The following is a 16,159-nucleotide window of genomic DNA, read 5'->3' on the forward strand; positions in this document are numbered from 1 at the left end:
TTGTTTGCTGGGAGATGTAACTTCCTCTTGCCCCCAAAATTGTCTTTTTAGCAAGTGAATTTTTTGGCCTTATTCATAGAAGAGCCACAGGAATGATTACTGGATTAGAAAACTGCCTTACAGTGAGAGAATCATGGAGCTCAATCTATTTAGCTTAACAAAGAGAAGGTGTAGAGGTGACTTGATCATAGTCTGTAAGTACATATGTGGGGAACAAATATTTAATAACGGGCTCTTCAGTCTAGCATAGGAAGGTCTAACATGATCCAGTGAACAGAAGTTTAACCGAGACAAATTCAGTCTGGAAATGGGGTGTAAATTTTTACTGTTCAAAATAACTGACCATTGGCAAAAATTCCCAAGGGTCATGGTGAATCCTCCATCACCAGCAATTTTAAATTAATTGGTTTTTTTTCTAAAATCTCTGCTCTAGGAATTGTTTTGGGCAGTTCTCTGGCCCATGTGATCAGGGAGGTGAGATTAAATCAGGGTCGGCAACCTTTCAGACGTGGTGTGCTGAGTCTTCATTTATTCACTCTAATTTAAGGTTTCGCATGCCAGTAATACATTTTAATGTTTTTACAAGATCTCTTTCTATAAGTCTATAATATATAACTAAACTATTGTATGTAAAGTAAATAAGGTTTTAAAAATGTTTAAGAAACTTCATTTATAACTAAATTAAAACGCAGAGCCCCCCTGACCGGTGGCCAGGACCTGGTCAGTCTGAGTGCCACTGAAAATCAGCTTGCATGCCGCCTTTGGCACGTATGCTATAGGTTGCCTACCCCTGGATTAGATGATCACAATGAAATATATTAGAGTTTTGCTTTCTTTAATTTTTAGAGCATTTTAGGACATCTGATTTTTTATGGTCTGATCTTTCCTACGTCTTCGTGTCCTTATTCTTCTCATCATTTCATCTTTGCTCCCATTGGGGCTCCAGCTCTTCTTCTTCACTGTGTTTGTTGAAGATCAAGGGGTCTATGAAAGGGTAACATTTTCAAAAGGGTCTAAGTACTATTTTTAAAAGTGTTTAGGCCCATAGGAACCTTGCTGAAAGTCAATGAGACATAACATAAGAATGGCCATACTGAGTCAGAACAAAGGTCCGTCTAGCCCAGTACCCTGTCTTCCGCCAGTGCCAGGTGCCCCAGAGGGAATGAACAGAACAGAGAATCATCAAATGATCCATTCCCTGTCACCCATTTTCCCAGCCTCTGGCAAACAGAGGTTATGGACACCATCCCTGCCCATCTTGACTAATATCCACTGATGGACTCATCCTCCATGAAATGATTTTGTTCTCTTTTTAACCCTGTTATAGTCTTGGCCTTCGCAACATCCTCTGGGGAAAAGTTCCACAGGTTGACTGTGCATTGTGTGAAGAAATACTTCCTCTTGTTTGTTTTTAAACCTGGTGACTATTAATTTGATTTGGTGACCTCTAGTTCTTGTGTTTTTGGAAGGAGTAAATAACACTTTCTTATTTACTTTCTCCACACCAGTCAAGATTTTATAGGGCTCTATCATGTCCCCCCTTAGTCATATCTTTAACAATTTAAAAAGTCCCAATTTTACTAATCTCTCATATGGAATCTCTTCCACACCCCTAATAATTTTTGTTGCCCTTTTCTTTATATATAAAATAAATAATTTTTAGATGGATTTATATAGAGGTAATATGATATTTTCATTCTTATTCTCTATCCCTTTAATGATTCCCAACATTCTGTTTCTTTTTTGACGGCCGCTGCACATTGAGTGGATGTTTATAGAGAACTATCCACAATTACTCCTAGATTTTTTTTTGAGTGGTAACAGCTAATTTAGACCCCATCGTTTTATATGTATATTTGGAATACGCTTTCCAATGTGCATTCTTCTTCTTCTTCTTCCTCTTATTCACTCCCAGTGGAGCATAAGGCGTCAACCATTCTCCTCCATTCATTTCATTCTTGAGCGAGGCAGCAAATTTCATCCCACTTCATTCCCATGCCTTTCATTTCCTCTTCAATGGTCCTTCACCACGTCCCCAATGGTCTACCTCTCCTCCTTCTTCCTTGTGGTGTCCATCCAAGGGCAAAATGAGGGTGTCTATCAGCACCCATTCTCAACACATGCCCCAACCATCTCCATCTTCGTTGTTTGGCTTCATCCACTATGTTGTTAATGCCCGTTAATCGGCTCACTTCAACATTGGTGATATGCTGCGGCCAGTGTATGTTAAGAATTCGCTTAAGACACCTTCCTTCCTTTAAAACCCCGAAGCCGACTTTCTATCTTCTTGTTGGTCCTCCATGTTTCCGCCGCATAAAGCAACACAGAGCGGACGTTCGACCTGTAGATCTCTACCTTGGTTTTCATTTGCAAGATGGCCGACCTCCAAATGTTCTGAAGTCTATAGAATGCAGTTGCTGCAAGACCGATTCTGGTAGATATCTCCTTCTGAATATTACCATCAGCCGATATGTAACTACCAAGATATTTAAAATCGTTCACCTCCTCCAATTCTACGTCACATACTACTGTTGTCGTCGAGCTGGCTGTTTTTACTTTCATTGTTTTGCTCTTACCGGCGTGGATATTAAGTCCCACGCACCTTGCTGCTCTACCTACTCTATCAGTCTTCTCTTGGAGGTCCATCTGAGAGCTTGAAATCAGGGCGATGTCATCCGCAAAGTCACAATCTTCTATATGACCAGAGGGTCCCCATGCGATCCCTCTTGGCCTATCTTCGGTGGCTTTCCGCATCACCCAGTCTAGAACCACAAGAAATAGGATGGGCGAAATAACACATCCTTGTCTAACTCCCGTTCTCACATGGAACCACTCGCTCCGCTGTCCTTCATGGCGAACACAACACTTATTATTGGCATACATATCTTTGAGGATGTTAATAACTTTCGGAGGGAATCCATATGTTTTTAGGATATTCCAGAGAGATGGATGGTGGACGCTATCAAATGCCTTCTCGAAATCAAGGTAGTTAATGAACAGTGGCGAGTTCCATTCAAGGGATTGTTCCATTATCATACGTAATACAAATATCTGATCAACGCATCCTCTCCCACTCCTAAATCCTGTTTGTTCTTCCCTCAGGACCTCTTCTACTGCTTGTCTTATTCTCTGTAACAGGACTCTGCATAAAACCTTCCCGAGCACTGATAACAGGTTTATACCTCTCCAATTATCACACAAAGACAAATCACACTTCTTTGGTAATTTCACAATGATACCTTTCTTCCATGCTTCAGGTACTTTCTCTTCTTCCCATGCCTTGTTGAATAGCTCCTCTAGAATCCCGGCACTCATATTCAGGTCGGCTTTTAGCATTCCTGTGGTTATTCTATCTTCGCCTAGTGCCCTATTTTCTTTTGTCTGTCTAATGGCCTCTTCTATCTCTCGCTCTGTGATAGGCCCTTGTTCTACCGCCATCTGAAAACTCGTTTCCTCTATTTCAACTACCTCTTCAGGATTTGGTCTATTTAGAGTCTCTCTAAAATGCTCTGCCCATCAATTAATTTGTTCTTTCTCTTCTATCAATATTCTCCCATCCTTTCCTCTAACCGCTGTAGACCTATTGCTGAACCCTCCTGTCAAAGCCAAAAATGTGCATTACTTTGCATTTATTAACATTGAGTTTCGTCTGCCATTATGTTGCCCAGTCACCCAGTTTTGTGAGGTCCCTTTGTAACTCTTCGCAGTCAGCTTTGGACTTAACTATCTTGAGTAGTTTTGTATCATCTGAAAATTTTGCCCCTGCCCACTGTTTACCCCCTTTTCCAGATCATTTATGAACATGTTGAACAGCACTGGACCCAGCACAGATCCCTGGGGGACACTGCTATTCTGTAAACTGACCATTTATTCCTACCCTTTGTTTCTTACCTTTTAACCAATTTCTGATCCATGGGAGGACCTTCCCGCTTATCTCGGGACAGTTTGCTTTGCTTAAGAGCCTTTGGTGAGGGACCTTGTCAAAGAGTTGCTGAAAATCTAAGTACGCTATATTGTCTAGATCACCCTTGTTCATATGCTTGTTGACCCCCTCAAAGAATTCTAGTAGCTTAGTGAGGCATGATTTCCCTCTACAAAAAACATGTTGACTCTTCCCAAACCAATGACGTTCGTCTATGAGTCTGACAATTTTGTTGTTTACTATAGTTTCAACCAGTTTGCTTGGTACTGAAGTCAGGCTTACCACCCTGTAACTTCCAGGACCACCTGTGGATCCTTTTTTTTAAAAAAATTTGTGTCACATTAGCTATCCTCCAGTCATTTGGTACAGAAGCTTGTTGAAATGATAGGAAAAGATCTTTCTAGCAAGATGGAAGAAACTAAAAAGAGGCGAAGTGATGTCACCACTTGGCCTCACTCCCCCCCACAACTCAACAACACCTGAAAACACGTCTAGAGGACAAAGACTTTGACCTGGCAAGGTTTGTTATTGGGGTGGAAAAGAAGCCCAGCCTGTGTATTGAGTAGGGTTACCAGGTAGCAACAGTAGTTTAGTTTATTATTGCAGCTTGGGAATTTACTTTTATTTCTTACGTAACCAATGGTGACCTCTATGCTCACTGCTTTTAATCACATAATATCTGTCTGTAGTTAATAAACCTGTTTTATATTCTACCTAAACCGGTGTGTTTGGTTGACGTGCTGGGAAATCTCAGCTTAGTTTCCAAAGGCTGGTGTTTGTGCTCTTCGCGTCGGGGGGGCACCGAATGGGTAATGAACTTACACTGGCCGGATTTCTGAGCAGAACAGGATGATACAGGACTGGGGTGCAAGGCCGGGGACCTGGAGGGAACTGACTGGAGTCTCTGTATTGATGGTTCATGAGTGGCTGGGAGAAACATTCCCGGGACTCAGTGGGGTGTGTCGCTGCCTGGGGATGGCTGTGTAAGTGCAGGGCCTGCCAGAGGTTTGTAGCTTGACACAGCATCACAGTGTGAGAGGAACATCCCAGGTTGGTGGGACAGAGGGCTCAGCAGTCCCACAGTCTGGGTTGCACACTGGGAACCCCGTCACAGTGGCTTTTTAAACCAACGTCTCAATGAATCCTGATATTCCTGGCCAAAATTCACGCAGCTTTCACCCTTCGCTACATCGCTGGCGTTCTCCAGCGCCCAACCAACCCACCAGCCAGTCGTGGAGCAGACTCTATGTCGTGTGGCTAACAGCCAATGACGCGAGAGATTCACGATCCACTCGCCGCCTGGCAGGGTCTCTCCAGGATATTCCTGGGGTGACCGGGGGTGAAGGGTGGCAGCACCCATGCATGAATCATTCCTGATCCAGCGGCAGTTCAGGGGCCCAAGCTGAGTCTGGTGTGTCTCCAGGTGTGAACGGGCTGAATTTCTGCAATGATGCTGCTGCAGCTCAGCTCCTGCTCTCGGGCTGTGGCTACCCCGGATGTGGGCGACCGTCTCTCCAGACGGGATCAGACCCTTCGTCACAGCAGGCCCCAGATCTGAGCTGAGCTGCTTGAGCCTTGCACGGAGCTGGCAGCCTCAGAGGCTTTGCAAACCCAGCTTTGTGAGCATCTCTCACCCCTGCTGAGACCCCCCCTTCTTTCCCTCCCTGAGAGGACAGCTTCCTGTCCCCAGACAGAGTCTGTGGGGAGGGGGAGCTGCAGATGGTGTGTGTGTGTTGGGGGACTCAATTCTGAGATGCCGTGTCTGATTCCCCCAGGACATAGATAAGAAAGTGAGATTAAACCTTCCAGCTTCAATGCTACGGTGAATTCTACAATGGCCTCCCCATATCTGTCTCTGTCCCCCTTCCAGGAGTCTCATTTGTCTTGCGTACCCCCGAGTTTCTCCTCACTTAAAAACTACTTCTGTACAAAATCAGACATAAAAATACTACTGTCACAGCACACTAGACTGATGAATAGTTTACTTTCTCATTTTATCATATAATTATAAAATAAATAAATTGGAACATAAATAGTCTTTTTACATTTCAGTGGACAGCATATAGAGCAGTAGAAACAAGTCATTGTTTGAAATTGTAGTTTGTACTGACTAGGCTCGTGCTTTTTATGTAGCTTGTTGTAAAATCAGCCAAATATCTAGATGAGCTGAGGTACCCCACGGAAGACCTCTCTGCATACCTCTCTGCATACCCTCAGGGACCCACTGCTACAGACTGTTATCCAAAGGCTCAGGGCTGACGATGGCAGTAAAAGCACCTGGCCAGTAGATGGCAGCATAGGTGCAATTCAGGTGCTGGTCACAAAACAGGTAATCGAGTCACTTCCCTTTTGCTTGGTCTACACTAGGCAAAATATAATGGTACAACTACGTCGCTCGGGGATGTGGAAAACCCACCCTCTTTGGGTGACGCTGTTATACCGACCTAACGACTGGTGTACACATTGCTTCCTCCGTCAACTCAGCTACCACCTCTCAGGGGGGTGGATTAATGTGATCGATTGGGGAAGCTCTCGCGTCAGCATAGATAGTGTCTTTACTGAGCCTGACTGAACTCCTGGAGTCTCTCTCTGCCAAGCCTGGGGTCCAGTCCGTTAATCCTTCTCGTGGCTCTTCTCTGACCCCCTCCAGTTGCTCAACAACCTCCTTGAAGGGTGGGCACCAGAACCGGACACAGGATCCCAGCTGTGGTCACACCAGGGCAGGATCCAGAGGGAAAATCACCTCCTTGCTCCTAATCGAGACTCCCCTGTTGATGCATCCCAGGACGGCCGGTGCCCTGTTGGCTCTGGAAGCTCATGTTGAGCTGAAAAATGCCCCCACACCTGAGGCCTCCAGGCAAATGACAGAGGCAGGATGCAGGCTGCGCTGTGGTTTGTGTGGTCTCCAGCACAGAGTGAGGGCTTCCTTAGCCTTGGCTGGTCTGTAACATGACCCTGGCAAGGGTGGGTTCCCTGCACGAAAGGCAGGGCTGAGACTCTCACGCGTCCTACTCCCAGCGGGGCTCTGTTCACTTTCCCCAGCCAGGAGTGCCTGGAGATCAAAGTCTCAGCTGGCGTCTCTGCTCCTGGGACCTTGCACGGGGGAGTCAGCTGGACATGACTGTCTCAGCCCCGGCTCTCCGATGGGGGCCCTGCCCGACGGCCCATGGGTGTGCACAGCCTAATGCAGACACCTTGCTAGGGACCAGCAGAGTGAGGGGAGCTGTTAGAGGGGTTTCTCTCCACCTTCCCGCTTCCCTGGTTCTTGTCACACAGACAGCAGGCAGCAAAGGACCAGCAGTCCGTAGTGCAGACAATGCGATGTTCATTGGGGATAACGTCCAGCAAGCGTGATTCCAATTTCCCTTCCCCCCACTTCCTGTTTGACCTCAATTTATATAGTAATATTCGCAGCTACACCTTAATCAATCATTTTACTGAACCAATCCTAACATATTGTAAAATAATTCTCTAACCAATTGTATCCCACTACCCTCAATAATCTACACCTAGCAAAATTAATTATACAGCAAACAGCAACAAGTAGAGAACAGATTAACAATAGAAAAATGAGGGACATAAAGATAAAACAGAGTGCCCCCCCCACCTCATCCAACCCTGCTCTTTCCTGACTGTTCCCCAGGACCCTTTCCCCCATTCATTCACCCTGTTCCCTGCCCTCTGACCACTCTGACCCCTATCTACCCCCCCACAACCCACTCCCTCCCTGCCCCCTTACCACACTGGCTGGGGACGGGATGGGTCCACTCCGCCGCCGCGGGGCCCAACTCCCCGAGCCCGGCTGGACCAGAGCAGGCACCGCTTGGCCGGAGCCTCGGGGCCTGACTCCCCGGGCCGGCACCGGGGCCGAGCCGCTCGGCCAGAGCCACAGGGCCCGACTCCCCGGGCCGGCACCGGAGTCGGTGGGTCCCGAGCTGGGCCGGGTCGGAGCCGCTCAGCCGGGACCAGACCGAGCCGGGGGTGCTTGGCCGGGACCGGGCTGGGAAGCTTGGCCGGGGCCAGGGTGAGCCGCTCAAGTGGAGCTGGACTGGGCCACGCGCGCCGTCCGCCCCGCCCGGCTTACCTGCCTGCTCCTCCTTTCAGGCTTCCCGCGAACATCTGATTCGCGGGAAGTAGGGGAGGAGCGTTCAGGGGAGAGGGGGAGGTGAGCTGGGGCTGGGGGCCGGGCAGACAGCTGCCCGAGCTTTGTTAAATTTAAAAACTTTGTCCTGGAACATCATTGTCCTGGAACAACCGGTTCTAAAAAGGCTACTAAATTTAACAACCGGTTCGCGCGAACTGCTGCGAACCGGCTGGAGCTCACCACTGGCCTTAGCCTAAGAACAAGGCCTCAGAGAATCATAGAATCATAGAATCATAGAATATCAGGGTTGGAAGAGACGTCAGGAGTTTATCTAGTCCAACCTCGTGCTCAAAGCAGGACCAATCCCCAACTAAATCATCCCAGCCAAGGCTTTGTCAAGCCTGACCTTAAAAACCTCTAAGGAAGGAGATTCCATCACCTCCCTAGGGAACCCATTCCAGTTCTTCACCACCCTCCTAGGGAAAAGGTTTTTCCTAATGTCCAACCTAAACCTCCCCCACTGCAACTTGAGACCATTACTCCTTCTTCTGTCATCTGGTACCACTGAGAACAGTCTAAATCCATCCTCTTTGGAACCTACTTTCAGGTAGTTGAAAGCAGCTATCAAATCCCCCAACATTCTTCCTCTATTCTGCAGGCTAAACAATCCCAGTTCCCTCAGCCTCTTCCCATAAATCATGTGCTCCAGCCCCCTAATCATTTTTGTTGCCCTCCACTGGACTCTTCAATTTTTCCACATCCTTCTTGTAGTGTGGGGCCCAGAACTGGACACAGTACTCCAGATGAGGCCTCACCAATGTCAAATAGAGGGGAATGATCACATCCCTCGATCTGCTGGCAACACTACTACTTATACAGCCCAAAATGCCAGTAGCCTTCTTGGCAACAAGGGCACACTGTTGACTCATATCCAGCTTCTTGTTCACTGTAACCCCTAGGTCCTTTTCTGCAGAACTGCTGCTTAGCCACTCAGCCCCTAGTCTGTAGCAGTGCAAGGGATTCTTCATTCCTAAATGCAGGACTCTTCACTTGTCCTTGTTGAACCTCATCAGGTTTCTTTTGGCCCAATCCTCTAATTTGTCAAGGTCCCTTTGTGTCCTATCCCTACCCTCCAGCGTATCTACCACTCCTCCCAGTTTAGTGTCTTCTGCAAACTTCTGAGGGTGCAATCCACGCCGTCCTCCAGATCATTAATGAATTATCCTAGTGAGAGAAGGCCCATACACAGGCGGACTGTGATTTTGATTATTTGTTTTTATACCCCTGTAACTAGCTAAGTGGTAAAAATACACCTAAGTTCTTAAAGTGTAGGCCTTTACAGGCAGGCCTGGATATCTATATTCTAACAGGAGCTTCTGGTTCACATAACGTCTGCATGTAGCTGTGGGTGCCGGAGGCCTTCCTGACTTTGCAGAAGTATTCGGACCCAGCTGCATCCTGTGATCTCCAGTCATTGTTCTCCCCGCCCCACATGAACAGCTTCCTCCTTTGGGCTGAGCCAGTCTGGGAGAGCTGCAGACGTCGCGTTGGGGACCTTGGACGGGGGTCAACTCTGAGACGCTGCATTCCCCAAGACACGGGTAAGGTAATGAGGCAACCCCCCCAGCTTCCTCACTGGATCTCCTTCTGTCCTGCCCTCACATCAGTGCCCCCAGATCTCCCCCCTTCCAGTGGCCCCCAACCCCTCCCCTCATCCGCTCTGATTAGAACCGATTGAAATTATTTGTGGAGCCTGTTGTCACAGGTCAGAGGCAAAACAAAAACCGTTTGAGCAGAGAATAGACACGACAAATCCTGCATCTTGGCTGGAGGTTAGATGATATGACCTTTGTGGTTCCTTCTGACTCTCTGACTCTGTGCTCCAAAGATCTTCGAAGCATTGGTGCCATTGGCCTAAAAGGATGTGATCCTATCTGAGTTCAGCTCAGGATCTGAGGAGTTTATAAACCCTGAGAAGAGTCTCAATCTGTCCGTGTCCTCTCCTAGAGCCCTTTTCATTGCTCTTCCTTCCTTTGCTCAGCACAACGTCTGCACTGCCCAAGCCGAGCCGGGAGGAGGAAGAGGGGATACTGTGACTGTACCTCTTCCAAGAATGGAATACCTCCAAGTTCCCTTCCTGGTGCTGTGTGCCGTGGTCTTCCTCGCCGGGGTGGCATTGAATGGCTACGTCCTCTTTGTTGCCGGCTGCCGTGTGGAGAGGACGGCCAGCGCCGTGTGGTTCTGGAACCAGGCTGTGACTGATTTAATCTTCATCATTTTCCTGCCTCTCAGATTCACCTCCTTCTTCATCCTGGACTTAAATTGGGCCAATATGCTGAGCAGCACCATCACCTCCTTCCACATGTTCTCTAGCACCTTCCTCCTCACAGCCCTCAGTGTCGATCGCTGCATCCTCGTGGCGCGCCCTGAGTGGGCCCAGAACCACCACACGCCCCGCTTGGTTTTCATTATGGTTTTGGGCTTGTGGGCCCTGTCTGTTGGGTTCAGCTTGCGGTATGGTGATCTCTGGGAATTCCTGCTCTCACCTCCCAGGATCAGCATGAATTTCCAAGTGGATGAAGGGAGAGTTAGGGCCGCCATTGCGATCCAGTTCCTGGTTGGGTTTCTGATCCCATTAGCCTTGATCTTGATCCTAACCTCTTACATCGTTCTAGCTGCCAAGCTGAGAAGGAACAGGCTGATCCAGTCCACCAAGCCACTCAAGATCCTTCTTGGTTTGATCCCAACCTTTTTCCTCTGCTGGCTGCCGTATCATGTCTTCTACTTCTTATTGATGTCAGCTAAGTACCCTCTGTCTCTTTTGAACACAGGAAGGGCTTCTGCTTATGTCCTGACATATTTAAGCAGCTGCCTCAACCCCATCTTCTACCTCACCATGGAGGAAGAGTTTCAGAGGTACCGGCAACGTGCACGCAACTCCCAAACCTCCAACAACTCAGGGCCAGAGCCGGCTGCATAGGGAAATGGATGGAATTGTTGATATTTGTATGGAGAAAGAATTCTGTTCTTTGGGACCTGTAACTTCCTCTTGATCCCAGAATTGTCTTTTTTAGCAAGTGAATTTTTTGGCCTTATTCATAGAAGAGCCACAGGAATGATTACTGGATAAGAAAACTGCCTTACAGTGAGAGAATCATGGAGCTCAGTCTATTTAGCTTAACAAAGAGAAGGTGTAGAGGTGACTTGATCATAGTCTGTAAGTACCTATGTGGGGAACAAATATTTAATAACGAGCTCTTCAGTCTAGCAGAGGAAGGTCTAACACAATCCAGTAAACAGAAGTTGAACCTAGACAAATTCAGAGTGGAAATGAGGTGTAAATTTTTAATGGTCAGAATAACTGACCATTGGAGCAATTTCCCAGAGGTCGTGGTGGATGCTCCATCACTTTGCAATTTTAAATGAAGCTGGGAAATTTTTCTATAAGCTCTGCTCTAGGAATTGTTTTGGGGCAGTTCTCTGTTCCATGTGACCCAGGAGGTCAGACGAGATGATCACAATGGTCCCTTGCAGCCTTGGAATGTGTGAATCTGTCATTTTAACAAAATATATGGATTCTTGGTTTTGCTTGTTTTTAGATTATTTGGGGGAATTTTGTTTTCTATGGTCTCTCCTTTTCTACGTCCTTGAGTCATTCTTCTTCTCATCATCTGTGTTCTTCTCATCATCTTCTCTGTCATCTTTGCTCCCAGTGGAGCTTTCTTTCCTGTGTTTGTTGAGAAAAAGGGTAACATTTTCAAAAGGGTCTAAGCCCTATTTTTAAAAGTGTTTAAGCCCTTAGGAACCTCGCTGTGAGTCAATGAGAACAGAACAGAATATAACCCTGATAAAGAGTTGCACAATCTGATTATATGTTGTGTGAAGAGATACTTCACACAGAGTTTCTCAGGCTGACTGCGCGGTGTGTGAAGGAATACTTCCTTTTCTTTATTTGTATACTTCCTTTTATTTCTTTGCAACCTGCTGGCTATTCATTTCATTTGGCGACCCCTAGTTCTTGTGTAATGGGAAGGAGTAAATAACACTTCAGTCATGACTGTCTCCACATCAGTCAGGATTTTATAGAGCTCTATCATATCCCCCCATAGTCATCTCTTTTCTAAGCTGAAAAGTCTTAGTAATCTCTCCTCCCATGGAAGCAGTTCCATACCCCTAATCATTTTTTGTAGCCCTTTTCTGAACCTTTTCCAGTTCCAATATATCATTTTTGAGATGGGCTGACCACATCTGCACTCAGCATTCAGGATGTGGGTGTACCATGGATTTATATAAAGACAATATAATATTTTCAGTCTTATCATCTATCCATTTCTTAATGATTCCCAACATTCTGTTCGCTTTTTTGATGGCCGCTGCACATTGAGTGGAGGTGTTCACAGAACTATCCACAGTGACTCCAAGATCTTTCTTGAGTGGTAACAGCAAATTTAGACCCCATGATTTTATATGTATAGTTGAGATTATGGTTTCCAATGTGCATTATTTTGCATTTATCAACGCTGAATTTCACCTGCCATTTTGTTGCTGTCACCCAGTTTCGTGAGACCCCTTTGTAACTCCTCGCAGTCTGCTTTGAACGTAACTGTCTTGAGTAGTTTTATATCATTTGAAAATGTTGCCCCCTCACTGTTTACCTCTGTTTCCAGATCATTCTGGGATACGTCGCTATTTATCTGTCTCCATTCTGAATACTGACCATTTATTCTTACCCTTTGTTTCGTTGGGATTTTGTGGTTCCCAGTGGGTCAGATGCTGGGCAGAAATCAAAGGACTTTGATGCGATACAATTCAACAAGGCTTTATTCAATATATAGAAAGGCAGAGCCCCTGGTACAAAAATCAGGCAGAGTCCCTCCAGCAAGGAGCCCCTCCCCTTACTATTTTATAGCATGTGGCAGTTACATTACAAGTTACATAACATGAACCTCTAACCAATCAGAGTTAACCTTTCCATATATGGATTTGTTTATCACATACCCATAGTTCTCCATTCCACATGCTGAGCTCCCCCCGCCTCGGCCTTCTCTAGAATAGCCCTAGGGTGCTGAGCTACATCCTGCTTCCCTATGCATAAGCACCCTGCAAACCACATTTTATCCAAAATGAACATAAGCATCCCCTTCAGTGTCCTACCATTTAACCAGTTATTGATCCATGGGAGGACCTTCCCCCTCACCTCACAACAGCTTACTTTGCTTAAGAGTCTTTGGTGAGGGAACTTCCTCCTTCTGATGAACCTTTTTTTTCATATTACTTTTTGCATCTTTGGCCAGCTGTTCTTCACATTCTTTTTTTGGTCTTCCTAGTTATAGTTTCACGCTTCATTTGCCAGAGTTTATGCCCCTTTCTATTTTCCACAGTAGGATTTAACTTCCACTTTTAAAAGACGCCTTTTTTGCCTCTCAAAGCTTCTTTAGTTTGTTGTTTACCCACGGTGGCTCTTCTTTGGTTCCCTTACTGTGTTTTTTTTAATTTGCGGGATCCATTTAAATTGAGCCACTATTATGGTGTCTTTAAAAAGTCTCCACGCAGCTTGCAGGGATTTCACTTTTGGCACTGTCCCCTTTAATTTCTGTTTAACTAACTTCCTCATTTTTGTGTAGTTTTCTTCGCTACAGTGGTGGGCTGCTGTGATGTTTTCTCTGCCATAAGGATGATACATTAAATTATATTATGGTCACTATTATGAAGCAGTTCAGTTATATTCACCCCTTGGACCAGATCCTGTGCTCTACCTAGCACTAAACCAAGAATTGGCTCTCCCCTGGTGGGTTCCAGGACTACCTGTATGAAGAAGCCGTCATTTAAGGAGTCAACAAATGATCCTTGTGTCCCATCCTGAAGTGACATCTATCCAGTCAATATGGGGATAGTTGATAATCCCCCATTATTATAGAGTTGTTTTTTATTTTAACAGCCTCTCTAATCTCCCAGACCATTTCAGTCGCTGTCACCATCCTGGTCAGGTGGTTGCTAATATATCCTACTGCTGCTGAGTTACTACAGAGAATTTTTTCTGGGTGCTGGCTGGTGAGTCTTGCCAACATGCTCAGGGGTTAACTGATCGCCATTTTTGGGGTCGGGAAGGAATTTTCCTCCAGGGCAGATTGGCAGAGACCCTGGAGATTTTTCACCTTCCTCTGCAGCATGGGGCACGTATCACTTGCTGGAGGATTCTCTGCAGCTTGAGGTCGTCAAACCACAATTTGAGGACTTCAATAACTCAGACATAGTTTAGGGGTTTGTTACAGGAGTGGGTGGGTGAGATTCTGTGGCCTGCGTTGTGCAGAAGGTCAGACTAGATGATCATAATGGTCCCTTCTGACCTTAAAGTCTTTGAGTTTATGCAATATTTTTATTATTAGAGCATGGGATTACTATCCAGAGAGATTCTATGGCACAGTTTGGTTCATTTAAGATTTTTACTTCATTTGACTCTACGCTTTCTTTCACATCTAGTGCCAATCCCCCACCAGCAGGACCTGTTCTGTCCTTCCAATATATTTTGTAATCTGCTCTTACTAAACCAAGTATTACCCATTGATTATCCTCATTCCACCAAGTTTCTGTGATGCCTATTATGTCAATCTCCTCATTTAATAAAAGGCAGTCTAGTGCATGCGTCTTATTATTAGACTTCTAGCATTTGTATATAAGAACTTAAATGTCACTTTTTAGCAGTCTGCCATTACATGATCTAATTGAATTGACTTAAACTTCTATGGATGATGTTTTCGAAAGCACCTATGTGAATTAAGCGCTTAACTCCTAACTTCAATGGGAATTTGGCACCTAAATCCCTTAACCACTTTTTAAAGTCTAGTCCTGTCTCTTCATTGCCAAACACGAACCTTCAAACCTCATGAGCCGCCCCCTAAAACATGATGAGATTTGTTTGAAAAGACAGACATTTGGGTTCTTCTTTTTTTGCCTTATGATTTTTTTTGGGGGGGGGGCAGCATTTCAAGCTTTTCTCTGCAACGGCAAAGGCTGGAAACTTAAAAAAAAGAAAGAAAGAAAGAAAGCTGAAATTCCCACATAATCATCCAATTCCAGGATCTGAGGCTTGGAGGAAAAGAACAAGCATGGAGAATGCCACAACCAAATTGTTAGAGTTGGCGATGCTACAAAACCCCACCAAAAGTATTAGAAAACCAGAAACATCCAGCTGTTTTGGAAACCAAAGGAGTGAGGAGGTGTATAAAATATTGGGGACTTTAAATAAAATGCGGGTGGCTGTGGCACTCTGTACCTCAAAACAGCACCCGGAACCCCCATAATCACCACTGTCATATCAATATGAACAGTCTGCCTTGTGAGGTATCATGAAAAAAGTTTTGCTCTGTTGATTATTAATATCCTGTTGAATTGTACGTGCTGTCATTGCATGGGGCGTTAGGAAGTTTTGCTATGTGTGTGTTACTGAAATAAGTTGTGATGTTGGGAACACCCACAACCAGCCTTTCAGGTACGACAGTGGAGGAGCCAGACAGCATTACTGGCTCATCAACCCTCATCCAAGAAGCCACTATCTCAGGAACTGTATACAATGGAGATTTCTCAGAGAGAGCACGTAGACAATGGAGACTGTTTGACCCAAGTCATAGCAAAGTGGATTTCCAGCAAGCTGGAAGAAACTATAAAAGAGAGGAAACGACATCACCACTTGGCATCACTCCCACCACAACACCTGGAAACACATCTGAAGGACAAAGACTTTGAACTGGGGAAATTTGGCATTGGGCTGGACGACAAGCCCTGCCTGTGTATTGAGGAACTGTAACCTGCTTGTACCACCTGCCAGGGTGACACACAGCTTGATTCATATCCTGTCTAGTTTATTTAACTCAGACTGTAAATTTACTTTTCCTTCTTGTGTAACCAAGTTTGATCTCTGTGCTTGATGCTTATAATCGCTTTAATTCTGTCTGTAGTTAATAAACCTGCTTTATATTCTACCTAGAACTGTGTGTTTTGATGGAAGTGCTTGTGAAATCTCAGCTCAGTTTCCAAAGCTGGTGTTTCTGCTCTCCAAATCAGGGGAGGTGCAGACTGGGCAATGAACTTACACTTGTCAGGCTTCATGCCAATGCAGGACTGTACAGATCTGGACTGCAAGGCCAGGGAGCCGG

The 16,159-nt window shown here is 45.7% G+C and overlaps 1 protein-coding gene across 1 annotated transcript; it reads left to right on the top strand.

The window, feature by feature from the left end:
- Positions 1–10,119: 10,119 nt before the first annotated feature.
- LOC123351948 (chemokine-like receptor 1) lies at positions 10,120–10,986 on the top strand. Its single transcript, XM_044991642.1, has one exon. The coding sequence runs from the start codon at positions 10,120–10,122 to the stop codon at positions 10,984–10,986; it is 867 nt and encodes a 288-aa protein (XP_044847577.1).
- Positions 10,987–16,159: the final 5,173 nt, after the last annotated feature.

Source organism: Mauremys mutica, chromosome 17 (assembly GCF_020497125.1).
Source record: "Mauremys mutica isolate MM-2020 ecotype Southern chromosome 17, ASM2049712v1, whole genome shotgun sequence".
NCBI classification, from domain to species: Eukaryota; Metazoa; Chordata; order Testudines; family Geoemydidae; genus Mauremys; species Mauremys mutica.